Source organism: Bos javanicus, chromosome 12 (assembly GCF_032452875.1).
Source record: "Bos javanicus breed banteng chromosome 12, ARS-OSU_banteng_1.0, whole genome shotgun sequence".
Taxonomy (NCBI): Eukaryota; Metazoa; Chordata; class Mammalia; order Artiodactyla; family Bovidae; genus Bos; species Bos javanicus.
In genome coordinates, this window is record NC_083879.1 from 84,292,106 (window position 1) to 84,311,170 (window position 19,065).

At 42.8% G+C, this 19,065-nt stretch overlaps 1 protein-coding gene across 3 annotated transcripts in view; it reads left to right on the forward strand.

The window, feature by feature from the left end:
- Nucleotides 1–19,065, forward strand: part of MYO16 (myosin XVI) — a 517,433-nt gene that overhangs the window by 122,108 nt on the left and 376,260 nt on the right. For all 3 annotated transcript variants that reach the window (XM_061435364.1, XM_061435363.1, XM_061435362.1), the window contains exon 2: nucleotides 5,069–5,332. In XM_061435364.1, coding sequence (XP_061291348.1) covers nucleotides 5,107–5,332 — 226 coding nt within the window. In that variant the 5' untranslated portion in view covers nucleotides 5,069–5,106. The remainder of the gene's footprint in view (nucleotides 1–5,068; nucleotides 5,333–19,065) is intronic.

Here is a 19,065-nt window from a genome sequence, read left to right on the forward strand (position 1 = left end):
GCAACCCGTACCTCCCTGTCCAGCCCCTGCTTGCTGGTGGCGGATGCGAGGGTCTGGGCTACTTTTCTGCTGGCAGTTGCAGTTAGGTGCGTATTCGGTGGGGGGTTTTTCCCCCCAGTTATGTTGCCCTCTGAGATTCTAAAACTCCCCACAGACCTGCTGGTGACAGTGTTTCCTGCTGTTTGGAAACTTCTCCTCCTTCACGACTCCCCCCGGCCAGGATGGGTCTCCATCCCTAACTCTTTTGTCTCTCTTTTTGTCTTTTATATTTTGTCCTACCTCCTTTTGAAGAGAATGGGGTGCCTTTCTGGGTGCCTGGTGTCCTCCACCACACTTCAGAAGTTGTTGTGTACAGGTTGGTCAGCATTCAAATGATCTTTCGATGAATTTGTGGTGGAAAAAGTGGTCTCCCCGTCCTATTCCTCCACCATCTTGGGACCACCATCCCCCATGTCTGACTCTTGATAAACCAATGGACTATAGTCCACCAGGTTCCTCTGTCCATGGGATTCTCCAGGCAAGAATACTGGAGCAGGTTGCCATTTCCTCCTCCAGGGGATCTTCCCAACCCAGGGATTGAACCTAGGTCTCCTGCATTGCAGGTGGATTCTTTACCATCTGAGCCACCAGCAGTCATGGAGAGATAAGCATAAAAATCTCCCACATTGAGTGTGCCATGGCCACATGAAGACTTTGATTCTAACTGAGATGAAAGCATTTCTGGTAGTTGTACAGTAGAATAACTTTAGGAGTTCAGTTTCCTAATTCCTTTAGCTTACTGTTTGTATTTTTTGTTTGCTACAGTATAAAGTCCTGAAATCAGCACATTATATGGTGCCCGCCAAAGCCAAAGCATGGGGCTACTAATTTTTTAATAGATGTTGCACATTTATTTCTGAATATAGATCTTGGCTTTTTTCCTTTACGTATTTTGTCTGCTGGCTCTCAGTTTTTGTCATATGGAGATGCACATTTGCTGAGGAGGGACTTCTGGCTGTGGCTGTCTGTACATTTTTATCTAGAATTAGAGGGTCGCCATATATATATATAGGAATCTCCCCCCCACCCTCCCCACCTCCTGGCAAATGAAGTCCACTCACTTGTCTAAGGGAAGACAAGGCTTGTTTCATAGTCAGTTTGTAAGAGAATGAAAATACGCCTTGTTTTAATACAGCGTGCGTCTTTGTCACACCAATGAACTCCTGTATTACTGAGAGAAAGAGGTCTGTAGAAAGTTGAAGCTTCGGTGGTTCACGTGTGTTTTTTTCTAGGCAAACAGAGTCAAAATAGTGAGGAAAGAACTGGGATATTTATCAGGCAAGAGACCCAGGTTCAGTAGGTGGGTAGACTACTCTGTCAACTCCATCATACAGCGGGAGACCAGTGCCTGCTCAGGACTCCCGTCCCGGGAGAAAACCAGTCTCGACCGGTTCAGACGCCTGTCCTCTGCCTGGGCCCTTCCGATTATCACCTGAAGAATCAGCTACTGTTATTCTGAGTGCCCTGGTGATGAAGTTACATAGATTTTCAGTAAACTGCCTCACAGCTATGCTTCCCATAACTCTATTTTTAGTGTCTATCTTACAGATTTATGGAGCGCATACACACGACAAAACGGATCCACCCATAATTAGCTAAAAAGAAAGTTGCAGTGCCCAGTATATTTTCAGCAATATAAAATTAATCAAACTTCAGACCATTTAAAATCAAAGCATGGGGGATTATTTAACAGCAAAGTGTTAAAAGAGCAATATTTGGTACATGTACGGATTTGAAATTTGACAGCCCTGGCTTCTGTTTTTCCAAATCATAAGCAAGTAATTCATTTAGGAATAACCCTCTGTGCTCCTTTTTTGACAGTGGAGAGTGTTCAATGAATCACCAGCTGTATCCACAGATTCCTCAAAAGTTAATTGAAAATTTCACCATGAGACCCTTCTTTAAGAGTGAAAACCAGAGGACTGTGAGTTTATTAGATTAACCTCCCCCTTGGACTGCATGCTGATAAGCGCAGGGTGCTCTGCGATGTCATTTGTCTTACTTCTTTAGGTTTTTCCGTGGCTCCCATGATTCCCTGGGCACCTACTGACAACCTGGCAGAGTCACAGGAAGTCAGAGTGTCCTGAGCATCTAAGTTAATAAATCAAACCTGGTTATGTCCTCTAAACAGGTTTGAAGGTAGAGGATAGCTCCTGTCCATTATTCATGAGCCCTCACAGGCAATCTGTCTATGGCCATGATCGTGGCTTTTATCAGACAGACATACTGGAGAGCCATTTGTCATAATTTCAGAACCCCTGGTGTCCCTTTGGGTTTGGGTCATTGGAAAGGGAATGTTTTGTGTGTAGCTATTTGATGCTTCTAACATCACTCTTGCAAAGACTTATGAAGCATTTTATTAAAACATACGGTTCTTTTGTCATCGCTAACAAACAACTAAACACAGCTCCCCATCTCTGCTTCTCTCCCTTGTGCATATGTGTACATGTATAATAATACACATAAAATCTGGCTCTCAGGAATCGCTGTCTTTTATTCTGTTTCTGTCTTGAGCCTCTATGGAGCATTTCTGACTCTATCATAATATCATCTCTTTGGTCTTAGACAAGTCACAGCCTCTTTCAACTTGGCTTTCTTTTCCTGCACAACAGGGATGCCTGGTGCATGTGAGAGTAGTTTTTCAGAGTGTCACGTGAGATAAAAATGAAAATAGCTTTGTCACAGTTTTCCTTACTGTCAGAGGAATACTGTATCTTTTTAAAGTAAACCTTTATGGTATGATCTTCCCAGACGTGACTTATGATCAGCCACATTTTTGTGCATGCAGTGACTTTGACTTTCCTGAGAGTTACATCATAAATATATTCAGAGAGGAACCTATAAACAATTATCTGAACCTGTATTTGCTAGCCACATTTGAGAATTTTCAGTGGTCTAACATTTATTTTCTGCCAATAGTAAAATTTTAATGTCGTGGTAGATATGCTAGTGTCAAATCCAAGTTTGTGTGCCTGATGAGCAGTAAGCCCAAACAAGCTCCCAGTTGCAGGACCAAGCAAGGAGAATCGGTAGCTTGTGCTCACAAGACCTGAACTCACTGATGGGTTTCAGGGAATAGTTTTTATAGACAAAATTGGCAGGGAGGTCTGCAGGGTACATGACCTTCCTCTGATCAGTTTGTGGGGAGGTAACAGGATAGCGTTTGGCAGAAGTCATCAGCCTTCTGGTTCCAGCCAGTCTGGGGTGCGCTTGCCTGTGCTCAGCCTGAAGTTACCATCACCCCTCTTGAAGAGGGCCTTAGTTCCTGTAGAAGAACTCAGGGATCTGTGTTAAAGTGCTCTCTGCGCCCTTCAGGAGATGCGCAGCTTGCCAGGTCCCTGCCCCGTCCTTGCCCTGCCGTCTGCACCGCCCCTCCTTTGCTTCTGCATTTCCTTCACTCTTCTAATTGGTGGCTGTTTGAATCTGCCCTTTTGCACTCCAGGCAGGTTTAGGAGGCTGAAACCTTTTTCCTACAAACAAGAAACTGGGGATCAATGAAGGCTTTTTTTAACCTAGGAGAACCCCACAAGCCTTTGTCCAGTTTCAATACAAATTTGTACAATCCATTACAGGTGTTTTGGGTGGTGTTTATAGGAAAGAGAAAGGGATGGTTTTCAGGTCCAGGACAGAGAACTCATCTTGCTCATCCCTATATTACTAAGACAGAGACTTTGACACATGTTTGTAGAATCCATTATAGGTGTTTTGGGTCATGTTTATAGGAAATAGAAAGGGGTGATGTTCAGGTCCACGGCAGAGAATTCACTTTTGTTAATCATTATATTAATAAGATAAAGATTTGACAGCAACAGTTCCATCTATGATTTTGAGTTGCCAAGAGAAAAATCTGTCTTCCATTGCACAATCTTTATACTTAACCATCATTAGGTCTTCTAGAAATGAACGTCACTAGTGACAAGGAAAAGGGGTCAGCAATAAATTGGTGGAAAATGGTCACTGTGTCATACAGACAATTGCTAGCATGCATATGTTCTATTCGACTCTCACAAAGAGTCAGACACGACTGAGTGACTGAACTGACTGAACTGATTGATAAGTTCTATTTGGAGAAGGAAATGGCAGCCCACTCCAGTATTCTTGCCTGGAGAATCCCATGAACAGAGGAGCCTGGTGGGCTATAGTCCATGGGGTCGCAAGGATCATATATGACTTAGCACCTAAACCACCACCATCATATGTTCTATTACATTAGCTCAGCAGAGTCATTAGTACAGTTTTACAAGGATGTTTGCAAAGACCTGGAATGGCTTTCTGCCAAAATTTATCGTGTAAGATTTAGTTGGAATTATTCAATGACAAAGGAGCTTAATGTTGTGGTAAAATATTTAAGACTTTGGTAGGGATTTAAAGAAACAGGAAAGGATGGATTGTTAGTAATTATGTTGAGCAAAACTACATATCTGTATCTCATTTGAAAAGACCCTGATGCTGGGAAAGACTGAGGGCAGGAGGAGAAGGGGACAACAGAGGATGAGATGGTTGGATGGCATCACCGGCTTAATGGACCTAAGTTTGGGTAAACTCCAGGAGTTGGTGATGGACAGGGAGGCCTGGTGTGCTGCAGTCCATGGGGTCGCAAAGAGTTGGACATGACTGAGCAACTGAACTGAACTGATATCTCATTATGTCATCTATTTTACTACTATGCAGTCTTGTTTTTAGCTTTGATTTTTTTGTTCATCATGAATTTTTTGCATCAATTTTTACTTTTGTTTATTTTTGGCCATGACCCACAGCATGTGGAATCTTAGTTCCAGGGATCAACCCATGCCCCATGCAGTGGAAGCACGGAGTCCTAACCACTGGACCCCCAGGGAAGTCCCTCTTGCAGTCTTGAGTAAGACGTCCACTCGCTTTGCTTTTCCAGGAATCTCTGAAAGGGTTTGTATTAGTTGCTGAACACAGATAGGCCTGAATGGGTTTCCAGCTTGAAAGATGGGCGATGCTCGCAGTGCTGCCGTCTTGGCTGCAGCGATAGGTCTGCTGACTTTCGCACTGTTTCTTTCAGGTTGCTTCCAGCTATGTAACGTTTTCCGATCCCATGAAATGGAAATTGACCAGTGCTTGCTGGAGTCCCTCCCCCTGGGCCAACGGCAGCGGCTGGTGAAACGCATGCGCTGTGAGCAAGTCAAAGCGTACTACGAGCGAGAGAAAGCTTTTCAGAAGCAGGAGGGGCTCCTGAAGAAGCTGAAGCATGGGAAGAACCAGAAGGTTCACTTTAATCTTGCTGACATGATACAGGATGCCATTATCCACCATGATGACAAGGAAGGTAATGACGAGACAATCATTTTCTGATGTGGTGTTTCGTATTTTTTGTTGTTTTTTGGTGGAGAAGTGCAAGATAGAATTGCTTTTAAATATGAGAGGTTTTCTTTTAACTATATGAAATATTCAAGGAAAAAATAGCTTTCTTCAGTGAATATAGGTAAAGGTCCCAAGTCTCTTGGTAAAGAGGAAAAAAGGCAAAATTTTTGTAAAATTGTTATATGTATAGTTTTTAAAATTACCTACATGAAAATCAAGTGATTTCCTTGCAAATTTTTCAGATTGTTATGAAAATTTTTCCCAATGAAATTGCTCCTGTTTCTAATGAGATTGTGTTACAAAATTTATTATTATCTTATAGCTGGATAGATAGAGTAGTGAAGTCACTTACCTCCAAAACTCACAGGATAGAATAATCAATTGGCTTATCCTTTAAAGTTGGTTGACTTTTAGTATCACATCTTATTAAGAATACACACTTAAAATTTTGGTTGCCCTTACAATACTATAAAGTTTCTCAATTTTTGTGTATTCTTTTATATGATGTTTTTGTTTGATTTACAGCCTACTTTCCAAAGTTCCAGTGTGAGAGAAACTCTCCAACTTTAGGTTTAAATGTTGAAGGCTTCAAAGAATCAAATATAAGTTAATTTGTCTTGATTGTCTCTAAAATTACTGGCTGAATTAATCTAAAGCAGGCATACACATACAAAGAGTAGATACCCATGACCCATTAATTACATTTAAAAATAAAAATCTCTGGAAAACAAGTTTTCTTTTTTCTTTTTTTTTTTTTGTGGGTGGGAGGCCGTAGGGGGCAGGGAGAGTGTAACTCATTTGGTGGAAGAACTGTCCCTTGAGCTTTTTATAATTCTAACCTGTCCAGTCTGGAGAAATTAGTAATATTCTTGGCTCCAAAGCTTTCAAAGAGGAATTGTGGATCTTAGAAGACTGTCAGTTCATTCTGTACAATAACAGCAGTAATAAGAAGACTAAAGCAGTTCTTTTCATGGTTTTGTGTGGGCTTGATAGTCAAACTAGAAGTTATGAGATTTTGGGTGTTTTTTTTTTTTTTTTGGTGATATAGAATAAGTGACAAAGAATCTCCTAGCTGGGAAGGACCTAAGAAATCACCTAGTCTAATCTCTTATTTTACACATGAAGGAGCTGAGAGTCAGTCAACGTGTCAAATCTTACAGAAGGCTGTCCCAGACCACTTTCACCTCCCATTTTATTATTCTCTGCTCATGTGAAGCTCTTCTTTGAATGGCCGTCTCCTCTGTGAAGCTGTATGTACATCAGGGGACAAGGGACTGTCTTTTTCAGCATACCCACCTGCCCCTCCCAGGACCCTCCATGGGTGTGAAGGGAAGAGTGAGCGTTTTTCCAAGTTACCCAGCAGGTGTTGGCGGAGAATTCCTAAATTGGAATGCAGGTGGATTTAAGCCCTATGTTGATTTAAAAGTAAAGAAACAGCAAGAAAATATTTACAAAGTTATAAAGCCTTCTGTGTAAAGTTATTTAATTGCTAAGGCATATCTCTTGCGACCCCATGAACTGTAGGCTCCTCTGTCCATGGGATTTTGTCAGCAAGAATACTGGAGTGGGTTGCCATTTCCTTTTCCAGGATATCTTCCTGACCCAGGGATCAAACTTGCATCTCTTCCTTGGTCTTTGAGTTCTATACTACTGAGCTACCAGGGAAGCCCTCTGTATAAAATAGTTACAGGAAAAAATTAATACCTAAGTTACTGTTGACAAGAAATTAAGCATAGTAGCATAATAAACCCAGAGAACAAGAGGAAGCTCTAATATATTATGTTAGGTACTATAATTTGTGAAAACATTGGAACCATAAAATCTGAATTAATATGTTTAAAGAGTTGCTATAGGCATGGAACTGTGCTGCCACATGGGTAATCAAAAAGCAGGGAGAGAGATGAATCCTATCTTCAGAAAAACTCCAGTCTAAGTAGAAAAAGAGAGAAAAAAATCGGTAAAATAGAGAACAGTGACTGAAAACGAAGTCTGATGGAGGTGGCAGAGTGGGAAAAGATTCCTGGCGTCTGTGATTTTTTTGAGTGACTCTGGTTTTGATGGTTGATTAAAGCTTAGATACTTGAAGGAAGGAAAAGAATAAATCACTCCCCTTGAGCAGCATTGCAGGTGAACGGCTGCGGAGAATGGAGAGTCCCACACACGGAGCTCTGTCTGAAAGGAGTAGTCCATGCCAAGTCGCTTCAATCGAGTCCAAGTCCTTGTGACCCTATGAACTGCAGCCCACCAGGCTCCTCTGTCCATGGGGATTCTCCAGGCAGGAATACTGGAGTGGGTTGCCGTGCCCTCCTCCAGGAGGTCCTCCTGACCCAGGGATTGAACCCGCGTCTTCTGCGGCTCCTGCGTTGGCAGGTGGGCTCTTTGCCACTCGCATCACCTGGAAGCCCCGTGTAGTATCAGATGGTGATAAACGCTGAGGAGTCTACAGTTGCCTCCTGAAGGTATATGAGGGAAGGGCCATGTCAGGTGCATACAGAGGCAGGGAGCATCCCAGCCTGATAAAGGATCCAGGGTGGTGGGAGCAGATGAATAAGTGGGGACACAGAAGGAGAGGAGCCAGATCCCCTGGGGACTTGGAGGGTCATGGAATGGCCTCTGGCTGTTGCGTCCAGGGCCTGCTGAAGCTGTTGGAGAGTCTGAGCAGAAGAGAGATCAGCTGTCCCTTGTGAGTTATCAGAACTGGCTTGGCTGCTGCATTTTGAACTCATGGAAGGATTTCCAGGGCAAAAGCAGGGAAATTGGTTGGGAGGCTCTATTGATAAACTCAGCGAGAGATGATGGGGGCTTGGACCAAAATGGAACAAGGATGTGGTGAGAAGTAGTCAATTTGGGGATACATTTTTAGAATAGAGCTGACAGGAAATGCTGATGAACCGGTGACGGGGAATATAATAATTTTCCATTGCTGCCATAACAAGTTGTTGCAAATTTAGCAGCTGAAAATAATCTCAGTAATTATCATATGGTTCCATAGGACAGATGTCTGGTGTGGGTCCCAGTGGGCTGACATCAAGGTTATCATCAGGGCTGCTCCCTTCTGGGAGTTTCTATCGGGTAGTCTGCTTGCAGAACTTTTTCAGTTTCTGGAAGCCATCTGCATCCATGAAATCTTAGCCTCCTCCTCCATTGTAAGAATCAGCAGCGGTAGGTTGAACCTGCCTCTCAAGCTTTGAATTCCTCTTGTTTCTTTTCTGTCCTTGCTCACATCTCTCTGACCAGATGTTTTGCCCTCCTCTTCTTCTTTTAGGGGCACTGTGATTGCATTGGGCTCGTCTGTATAATAAAATTCAGAGAAATGGCCCTATTTTAAGGTCAGCTCATTATCACTCTTAATTCTCTGTCCTCAGATCATGTAACATATTCACATGCATAACATCAGAAGGTGCAATTCATGGAAGCAAAATTCTACCTGCCATGGGGACTGAGAAGCTCAAGGATGACCCCAAGTTTGTTCTGCCCTGAACAATCAGAAAAATGAAATGCTATTAACTGAGTTAGGGGTGCCTCTGCTGCTGCTAAGTCACTTCAGTCATGTCCAACTCTGTGTGACCCCATAGACGGCAGCCCACCACGCTCCCCCATCCCCGGGATTCCCCAGGCAAGAACACTGGAGTGGGTTGCCATTTCCTTCTCCAATGCATGAAAGTGAAAAGTGAAAGGGAAGCCACTCAGTTGTGTCCGACTGTTCGTGACCCCATGGACTGTAGCCCACCAGGCTCCTCCGTCCATGGGATTTTCCAGGCGAGAGTACTGGAGTGGGGTGCCATTGCATTCTCCAGGGGTGCCTCTAGAAAGTCAGAATAAGAGGGGGTGTTGCACTGGCTGGAGATGTAAACTTGAGTAGATGAACGTATAGGTGGTATTGAAAGCCCAATTATATTATAGTATCACTTAGGGAATGAGTTTAAATTGTAGGGGTACAAGGACTGGGTCTCAAGGAATTCCAGCATTAAAAGTTGAGTGAAGTGAGGTAAAATCCCCAGAAGAAAGGAGAAAAATGAGGTGAAGGTGCCTTTCCTGGAGTTAAATAATGAGAAATTTTCAAGGAGGGACGAGTAATCAACTATTCCCAGTTCTTCTGCTCAGTCCAGTGGGATAAAAGTTGGGTCTTGACCATCAAGCTTAGGAATATGGAGATGATTGGTTTGGCTAATTGTAAGAAGCAGAAATCTTAAAATGTATGAGTTCTAACAGAGTGGGAAAACAGAAATGGGCCCAGAGAATATGGAGAGCTCTTTAGAGATTTTTTTTTTTTTTTTGATCAATTGAAGTATGCTGCTGCTGCTGCTGCTGCTGCTGCTGCTAAGTCGCTTCAGTTGTGGCCGACTCTGTGCGATCCCATAGATGGCAGCCCACCAGGTTCCCCCGTCCCTGGGATTCTCCAGGCAAGAACACTGGAGTGGGTTGCCATTTCCTTCTCCAATGCATGAAAGTGAAAAGTGAAAGTGAAGCCACTCAGTTGTGTCCGACTGTTCGTGACCCCATGGACTGTAGCCCACCAGGCTTCTCCGTCCATGGGATTTTCCAGGCAAGAGTACTGGAGTGGGGTGCCATCGCCTTCTCCGCAATTGAAGTGTAGTTGATTTATACTGTTATGTTAGTTTCAGGTGTACTTCAAAGGGTACATATATGAGTTATATGTACCAGTTGTAAGGGTATACATGAATATGTATATGTGTAAGTATATAACTCTCTCTATATATAACACATATAATATATTATTTTCCATTCCGGTTTATTATAAGATATTGAATACAGTTCCCTATGTTATAAGTTCAGTTCAGTTCAGTCGCTCAGTCGTGTCCAACTCTTTCCGACCCCATGGACGGCAGCACTCCAGGCCTCCCTGTCCATCACCAACTCCCGGAGCTTGCTCAAGGTCATGTCCATCGAGTCGGTGATGCCATCCAAACATCTCATCGTCTTTCGTCTCCTCCTCCTGTCTTCAGTCTTTCCCAGCATCAGGGTCTTTTCCAGTGAGTCAGTTCTTCGCATCAGGTAGCCAAAGTATTGGAGTGCAACTTCAGCATCAGTCCTTCCAATGAATATTCAGGACTGATTTCCTTTAGGATGGACTGGTTGGATCTCCTTGCAGTCCAAGGGACTCTCAAGTCTTCTCCAACACCACACTTCAAAAGCATCAATTCTTCGGTGCTCAGCCTTCTTTATGTTCCAACTCTCATGTTCATACATGACTACTGGAAAAACCATAGCTTTGACTAGATGGACCTTTATTTATTTATTATAAAAAAGTTATTAATTTATTAGTGTGACAAGCTGGGACTACTCTCTAGTTTCGGTTTGTGGGCTTCCCACTGTGATGGCTTCTCTTGTTGCGGAGCGCGGGCTCTAGAGCACAGGCTCAGTAGTTATGGCAGGACAGGCTTGTTGCACCATGGCATGTGGGAGACCCCGGTTCAGTTCCTGCGTCGGGAAGATCTGCTGGAGAAGGAATAGGCTACCCACTCCAGTTTTCCCAGGCTTCCCTTGTGGCTAAGCTGGTAAAGAATCTGCCTGCAATGTGGGAGACCTGGGTTCGATCCCTGGGTTGGGAAGATCCCCTGAAGAAAGGAAAGGCTACCCACTCCAGTATTGTGGCCTAGAGAATTCCATGGACTGTGTAGTCCATGGGGTCACAAAAGAGTCTGACGCGACTGAGCGCCTTTCACTTCACTATGTGGGATCTTCCCAGACCTGAGATCAAACCCATGTCTCTTGCATTGGCAGGTGGATTCTTTACCTCTGAGCCACCAGGGAAGCCCCTGCCTGTTTATTCTTTAGGGGTGAAACAACACAGTCAGTTTCTGAAGATTCTTAGACACAAATGTCCTCAAATACAACTTATATAAATTTCCTTCTCCCAGGAAAGCATTTCTGTTACTAATGCAAGCAGAGATGATGTTCATTAACTAAGGTCAATATTGCCATCAAATTATGAAGAAATAGTTGAATGGCTTCAGATTCAGCCAGAGTTTTAATTTGTAGTCAATGATAAACATTTAAGCACATTATTGAAATATAAAATAAAACTTTCTGTGCACAGAGGTTGTCTTAGCTCTGACTGCCATAACAAAATACTCGACACCTGGTGGCTTCAACAACGGGCATTACTTTCTCATAGTTCTGGAGGCTGGAAAGTGTACAATTGAGATGCTGGCTGATCCGGTTCTTGTTGAGGGCTCCCTTTCTGGCTCATGGATGGCTGCCTTCTTACCGTGTCCTCCCATGATGGAGAAAGAGAAAGAGACTCCTGTCTCTTTACTTACAAGGGTACTAATCCCATCACAAGGACTCTGTCCTCCTGGCCTCGCCCAAACCTAACTACCCCCAAAGGCTCACAAACCCTAACTGCACACTGAGGGTATTCGATGGGTGAAATTTGCTGTCGTGTCTCACTCTCTGCAACCCCGTGGACTGCAGCGCACCAGGCGTCCCCGTCCTGCTCTGTCTTCCAGAGTCTGCTCAAACTCATGTCCATCGAGTCGGTGATGCCATCCAACCATCTCATCCCCTGCTGCCCGCTTCTGCTTTTGCTTTCAGTCTTTCCCAGCATCAGGGTCTTTTCCAATGAGTCAACTCTTTGCATCAGGTGGCCAAAGTATTGGAGGTTCAGCTTCAACATCAGTCCTTCCAATGGATATTCAGGGTTGATTTCCTTTAGGATGGACTGGTTTGATGTTTTTGCAGTCCATGGGACTCTCAAGAGTCTTCTCCAGCACCACAGTCCAAAAGCATCAATTCTTCAGCACTTAACCTTCTTTATGTTCCAACTCTCACATCCGTACATGACTACTGGAAATACCATAGCTTTGACTATATGGACCTTCCTTGGAAAAGTGATGTCTCTTCCCTTTTAATACACTATCTAGGTTTGTCACAGTATTCATATAGTCATGGTAGTCATACTTTTATTTATTTTTAAGCTACTCACATACTTTAATGTATACATTATACAATTAAGACACCAAAATATGTTGCCATAAGAAAAAAACTTTCCATTTGAATTATTTAAAAAACTATGCAGAGTGTGTATTTGCTTTAATTATTTTGTCACTTAGTCTCAAGTTCTTTCATTGGCCTACTGAGTGGGTGTGTGCTAAGCTGCTTCAGTCATGTTCAACTCTTTGCAACCCCATGGACTATAGCCCACCAGTCTCTTCTGTCCATGGGATTCTCCAGGCAAGAATACTGGAGTGGGCTGTCATGCCCTCCCCCAGGGGATCTTCCGACCCAGGGATCAAACCTGGGTCTTTTATGTCTCCTGCACCAGGACACAGGTTCTTTACCACTAGCACTATCCGGGAAGCCCCAAGGCTTGCTGAGTATAAGGGATCAAATGTACTTTGTCAAAGGACAACATATTGTATGTGCTGAGGTTTATGGTGTCTCATTAACAAGAAAGTCACAGATTTCTGTTTAACTTTCTAAATGTTGCCTTTTTGTAAGTATAAATGTAATGTCTTCAAGACTTTATTGTTCTCTTCAGGGAGATAGTGATTTTTTAGTGTGTAATCTGTCATTTTAATGTATTCCATCAATTTAAAATGTGCTCCATAATTCTTTTCCATCTAGAAAGCAAATTTTTTTCTAAATTGTTTTAAGGGTTTTAATTTAACTCTCTTTGAGTTATACCATGTTAGAGAGAGAAAGAGAGAGGGAAATTTTCTCTATATGAACAAAATATTTAGATGGGAATGCAATTCCGTTAGAATTGCTACTCCTAGATACCAGTTTTCACTAACTAGTCCACAATGTGTTTTGACTAAAAGTAACGTAAACGGCAGTGGAGTGGCTTCCCTATGCGTTTGCTGTTTAGCATTCTACAGGTGTTTTCAGCAGTGTTTGTTCCCTACATAATTTTAGTCACTTAGTCTTTCAACAACCATATTCAGTAGGTACAAGAATGTTCTCCCCTCTGTGTGTGTGAGGACGTTGAACCTTAGGAGAATTCATTGTTTTTGTTCACAACACTACACTGTCTCTTAAGTTAGTTTCTTAAAAAAAAAGAAAATCACTTTGTTGAGATAAGAGTGACATGTAGCGTCTTCATGGGTTTGGAGAGAAATGGACATCTGAGAAACCATTACCAGCATCAAGGCCATAAACATCTATCACACTCCCTTAATCCTGTTCATTAGATTCTCTTCTTTTGTGGTGAGAGCACGATAGCGCCCCTCAAGCTTATCTCTGATGGTAAAATGAGCTGAGCCCTCCACCCCACTGATCTCCTCCTTCGGCCATTTGAGTGTCTTCTCCTGGGCAGGTGAACTTTCAGTCTGCTGTTAAGGGAACGGCCAAAGGACTGGACAGATATGCTCTAATGTGTTCCCTCCTCTTTCCGTGGTCAGCTGCCCTTCCTTCCCCCCACCCTTTTTACAATTTAAAACCATTTATTCATTAGTTTGCATATAAAATACCCACCGAGAGCCTGCTTTATTCCAGATACCCAGAGTGCTTGAAAGCAGTTATAGACCTGTAATGTCAAGCTCCACTCCATGTAACTCAAAGTTCTACGTCGTCACTTAGGAAAAAGGAAGCTATGAAATTATAGGAACACGAGACTCTGTTTCCTTCTCCTGTCTCTCCAACCCCTGGTCCTTGGTTTCCTGGAAGGCTGTGGCCTGGGGTCATGAGCCAGAGCTTTGAGCTGAACTCTTCCCGTCCCACCCATCTTCCCTGGAAGGTTCCCCTTTCCCTACCGCATCTACCTTCACCCGCTCTGACGATCCCCAAATCGTATTTAGTTCTTTCTTCTCAGCTCCAGATGCCACCATTCTGATGGCCTCACACGTCTAACTTACGTTCAAAATTGAGTACTTGTCCCCATATTTTTCCCAGTCCCAGACTCCTGTTTTCTGTTTCAGTTAATGTCACCCCCCTTCCCCACCTTCTGGTCCGGATATCTGGAGGTCACATTGATTTAGGCACACATTTGTAAAGTGCTAATGGTTCTACTGCCCATGAATAGTTTATGGGTAATGTCAGATGTCTGCATATTATCCAGAGCCTTCTCAGAATATGCCTAGAATGCAGTGAATGCTCACTACCTATTGGATCATCTCCTAAGAGGTTTTGCTTAGAATTTCATAAGTAGATGACTGGGGACCAAGTGTGAAGCCTTGGGTCAGAGAATGCATTTCATATATTCTTTATGTGTTTCATAGATGAAAAAATGAAATGAGACTGCAGTTAGTAAAGCTCCTAGCCCTTTCCCTACATTTACTGGATTGGCTCAGAAGTTAAAATTCTGAAGTAGTTGGCTATGTCATAAATTTATTTAAATTTTAAAAATTTGTATAAAATTTATATTTATTTATTTTTTTAATATCTAGAGTATAAATGGAGGAGCCAATTAAGATTTTTCACTGTTACCGTCTAATGATACAATCTTTTAAAAATATTGCTATTTATTAAAAAAAATTTTACTGGAATATAATTGCCTTAAAATATTGTGTTTCTGCTGTAAAACGAATCAGCTGCATGTTTAAATATACCCTGTCCCTCTTGAACCTCCCTCCCATCCTCACCATCCCACCTGTCTAGGTCATCATTATGAACATGACCCCTGCACTCTGGTGGTGTTTCCCCAGTGGAGACTGTGGATTTTTACCAAATGCAGCCTTGTTCTCTCTCTCCAACCTCCCTGCCACCAGCTGCACAAATAGGCAGTTGGAAAATAATGGTCCATGGGCAAATTTAAGCTAATATGTACAGAAATGATACAAGACTCTACCAACATGAGAACAGTGATCGGATCTAGTAAGTCGGTACCCAGTCCTCGTTCCCTACTTGCATTTGTTCTCAACATAATTGTGCTGCGTGTTAAGTACTCCACAAGGACAAATATGCCTAGAACTTAAAATTAGGAGGATTTACTTGACATGGGCTTTCCTGATGGCTCAGATGGTGAAGAATCTGCCTGCAATGCAGGAGACCTGGGTATGATCTCTGGGTCATAGAAGATCCCCTGGAGTAGGAAATGGCAACTCACTCCAGTATTCTTGCCTGAAAAGTTCCATGAACAGAGGAGCCTGGCAGGGTATTGTCCATGGGGTTGTAAAGATTTGGACATGACCGAGTGACTGAGCATACACACACATTTCAAAACAGGCTATAAAATCATAAATAGCCTCAAATTAAGTGCATTTAAATTCTGTGGGATTCTGTGTGAATTGAATGAGTGGCTTAGTAGTTCACAATACCAAATGCATATTCCTGAGAAGTACCAATTGTTTTAAATGCCTGCCATGTAATCACAGCTTTATTGGGTACTGAGAGCAATTGGGAAAAAAAAAAAAAAACAACTAGAGAAAAAATTGTGCTTCATAAGCGTTATAATCTAGGTGGAAAGATACACTGTTGTTTAAAAAAGAAATTAGAAGTCTATCTACTTAAAAGCAATTTCAGTGGGCATTTATTGGGCTGAGGTGAGGAATAGATGAATCAGAAACTCTGCTCTTTGGGAAATTTTCAGAGTTTAGTAGAAAGAGAGAAAGGGACTTTTTGGCTGTGAAAAACAGCTTGAAGGCAGAGAAAAGTAGGTTTCTTATAGGAGAGTGTCATGGCAGAAGTTAGCACCAAGAGTTTTAACTCTATTTGGAGTGATGGGTTTGATCCCAACCCCAAAACTTAGGAGCCTTGTGTTCCAGGTCAGGGACAGGCCCCCTTCCTATTTTCACCTTCCTCTTCTGTAAATAAGGTTAAGAGGCAGAGATGACCATCTCTCATAAGTGCTTGTAGTTCAGTTCAGTTCAGTTCAGTTGCTCAGTCGTGTCCGACTCTTTGCAACCCCATGAATTGCAGCACGCCAGGCCTCCCTGTCCATCACCAACTCCCAGAGTTCACTCAAACTCACATCCATTGAGTCGGTGATGCCATCCAGCCATCTCATCCTCTGTTGTCCCCTCTTCCTCCTGCCCCCAATCCCTCCCAGCATCAGAGTCTTTTCCAAAGAGTCAACTCTTCACATGAGGTGGCCAAAGTACTGGAGTCTAAGCTATAGCATCATTCCTTCCAAAGAACACCCAGGGCTGATCGCCTTTAGAATGGACTGGTTGGATCTCCTTGCCATCCAAGGGGCTCTTAAGAGTCTTCTCCAACACCACAGTTCAAAAGCATCAATTCTTCCGCGCTCAGCTTTCTTCACAGTCCAACTCTCACATCCATACATGACCACTGGAAAAACCATAGCCTTGACTAGACAGACCTTTGTTGGCAAAGTAATGTCTCTGCTTTTGAATATGCTATCTAGGTTGGTCATAACTTTTCTTCCAAGGAGTAAGTGTCCTTTAATTTCGTGGCTGCAGTCACCATCTGCAGTGATTTTGGAGCCCAGAAAAATAAAGTCTGACACTGTTTCACTGTTTCCCCATCTATTTCCCATGAAGTGATGGGACTAGATGCCATGATCTTCGTTTTCTGAATGTTGAGTTTTAAGCCAACTTTTTCACTCTCCACTTTCACTTTCATCAAGAGGCTTTTTAGTTCCTCTTCACTTTCTGCCATAAGGGTGGTGTCATCTGCATATCTGAGGTTAAGGATTAGTTAAATAATGCATGCAAAGAACTTATATTTGTCATGTATTACTACAGGCATAATAAATATCAGCTGTTATTAGGCCTTGAAAGGGGACTAAGTGGTGCTGTTGAAATAGGTGGAGCACTCCAACCTCAGGACCTTTGAGCATCTCAGAATTAAACATAAAAAGGCATTTCTTTTGTAGGGAGGAGTCAGCAGGGCCAGCAGAACTTTTGCGAGGGTAAAGGCTTTAGATACATGTGAACCTTCACATTCCCAGCGTGCATGCTGTCACCCCTCTCCTCTCCGTGGACAAGGACTCAAAGCTTTTGCTGGCTATCTGAAGGAATGGCATATGGCAGCAAGAGCATCAACATGGCAGCATGAGCGTAAAGGTAGAAACTAGTCATTTAGGTATGCCTGTGTGTGTGCTCAGTCGCTTCAGTCATGTCTGACTCTGGGCTGTAGCCTGCCAGGCTCTTCTGTTCATGGGATTCTCCAGGCAAGAACACTGGAGTGGGTTGCCATGCCCACCTCCAGTTAGGTATCATACCTTTCTTTTTTTTTAATACCATTTCTTACATGAATATAAGAAAAAGTGTGAAAGGGAAATATTGGATTAAAAAATTAAGCCAATAGTTTTCATATTTTACAGGAGAGAAAGACAGGTAGTGAATTCTGGTGTGTGCAAGAAAATATTGTCGTATAGGTTTACAGCATCACTCATCTGTGTCAGTGCCTTGTTCCGTATGGAGTTGCTTCCTAGACTCGGTGTCTTTTGACTAATGTGAATGTCTCATGAGAATTAGTGGTAGAATCTAAAATCTGCAATTTCTCAGTCTGCATACTCTCAAATTTTAATTAAATTGAGACTGAAAAAGAAAACAAATATTTTAGTTCACTGAATTAATATGGTGGCTGAGGCCTTCAATCCATCACATTTTAGGTAGCATTGCTGCCTCTGGTATAAACCAAGAGTTCTCTGAGTCGTTGTGCTTAGAATACTCTATGGAAAAAGGAAAAAGAAAAAAAAAAAACCAAACTAGTAATTTTCATAGAAAAAGGCTCAGTCTGTCAGAGGCCCAGACTGCGGCTGAGGGTACAGCAGCAGCAGCCGGGCAGTCTGCCTTCAACGGTATGACTGTTGTACATTCCAGAGTAAGGTGTTTTCCATGGGAAATGTATACTTGCCATCTATAAGAGCAGAGAAGTCATGTAGTGCATGTAAGAACGGACAGAATATATTTTCAGAGGTTTTATTGAGGATTTTCAACATGCAGACAGTTTCTAAGAATTAGAAGCTTAAGAATGCTGCTTTATGAAGCAGCACATTGCAGACCCCCTTGAGAGGCCACTCCCTCCGGCCTTCTCAAGGTCTTCATTCTCCCAGGGTCTCCTTCATTGTTCACAGCACAAGATCGTTTGTGTGGGAAAAAATACTTTGTAATATTTTCCAAAGCGATAAGAAAAGAAAACTAAACTAAACCACACCCCTTTCATTTCATTGGCTTCTTTTTAACCAAAATTCCTCAGAATTTGTCCATGTTTTTCATTTTTTTCATTGCACTTATCACTATGCAACAAATCCCTTGCTTGTCTTTTTTCTCCCTGTGGAATGGAGAACTACACGAGCAAATATTTTATATGGCTATTCATGTTTTCTCATAAGAGATTTCTGCAACCATGCAGGTTTTTGTTTCCCTTTCTGTATGTTTGGAGTGCAGTTAGGCGTCTCAGAGACTTTCTCCCTGTAACTCAGTTACTCTTCACAGCCCTCCATGATTTCCTTTTTCCGATGCTAGTTTTCATTTCTCTACCTTGTGGGCCGTCGACAACGCTACCCCAAGAGTGGTCCCACGAAGGCAGCATCGCCCACACCTGGGAGCCTGTTAGACATGCAGGTCGGCTGGCCTTGTCCCAGACCTGCTGAATCTGAAAGTCTGGAGTGGGCAGGAAGCTGTGTTCTCAGAGACCTTCTGGGGATTCTGCTGTGCTTCCCACTGGGCACGTCAGTCACACCTACTCTTGGGATTCACTGAAATTCTCTGTCCAAGGGACAAAGAAGGCACACATTTCACCATCTGTGGGGCCATGACAAACAGATAGTAGTCCTGTCTCAGGCCCCAGTCGTCCCTGTGAAGAGCATGATGAATCTGATCTAAC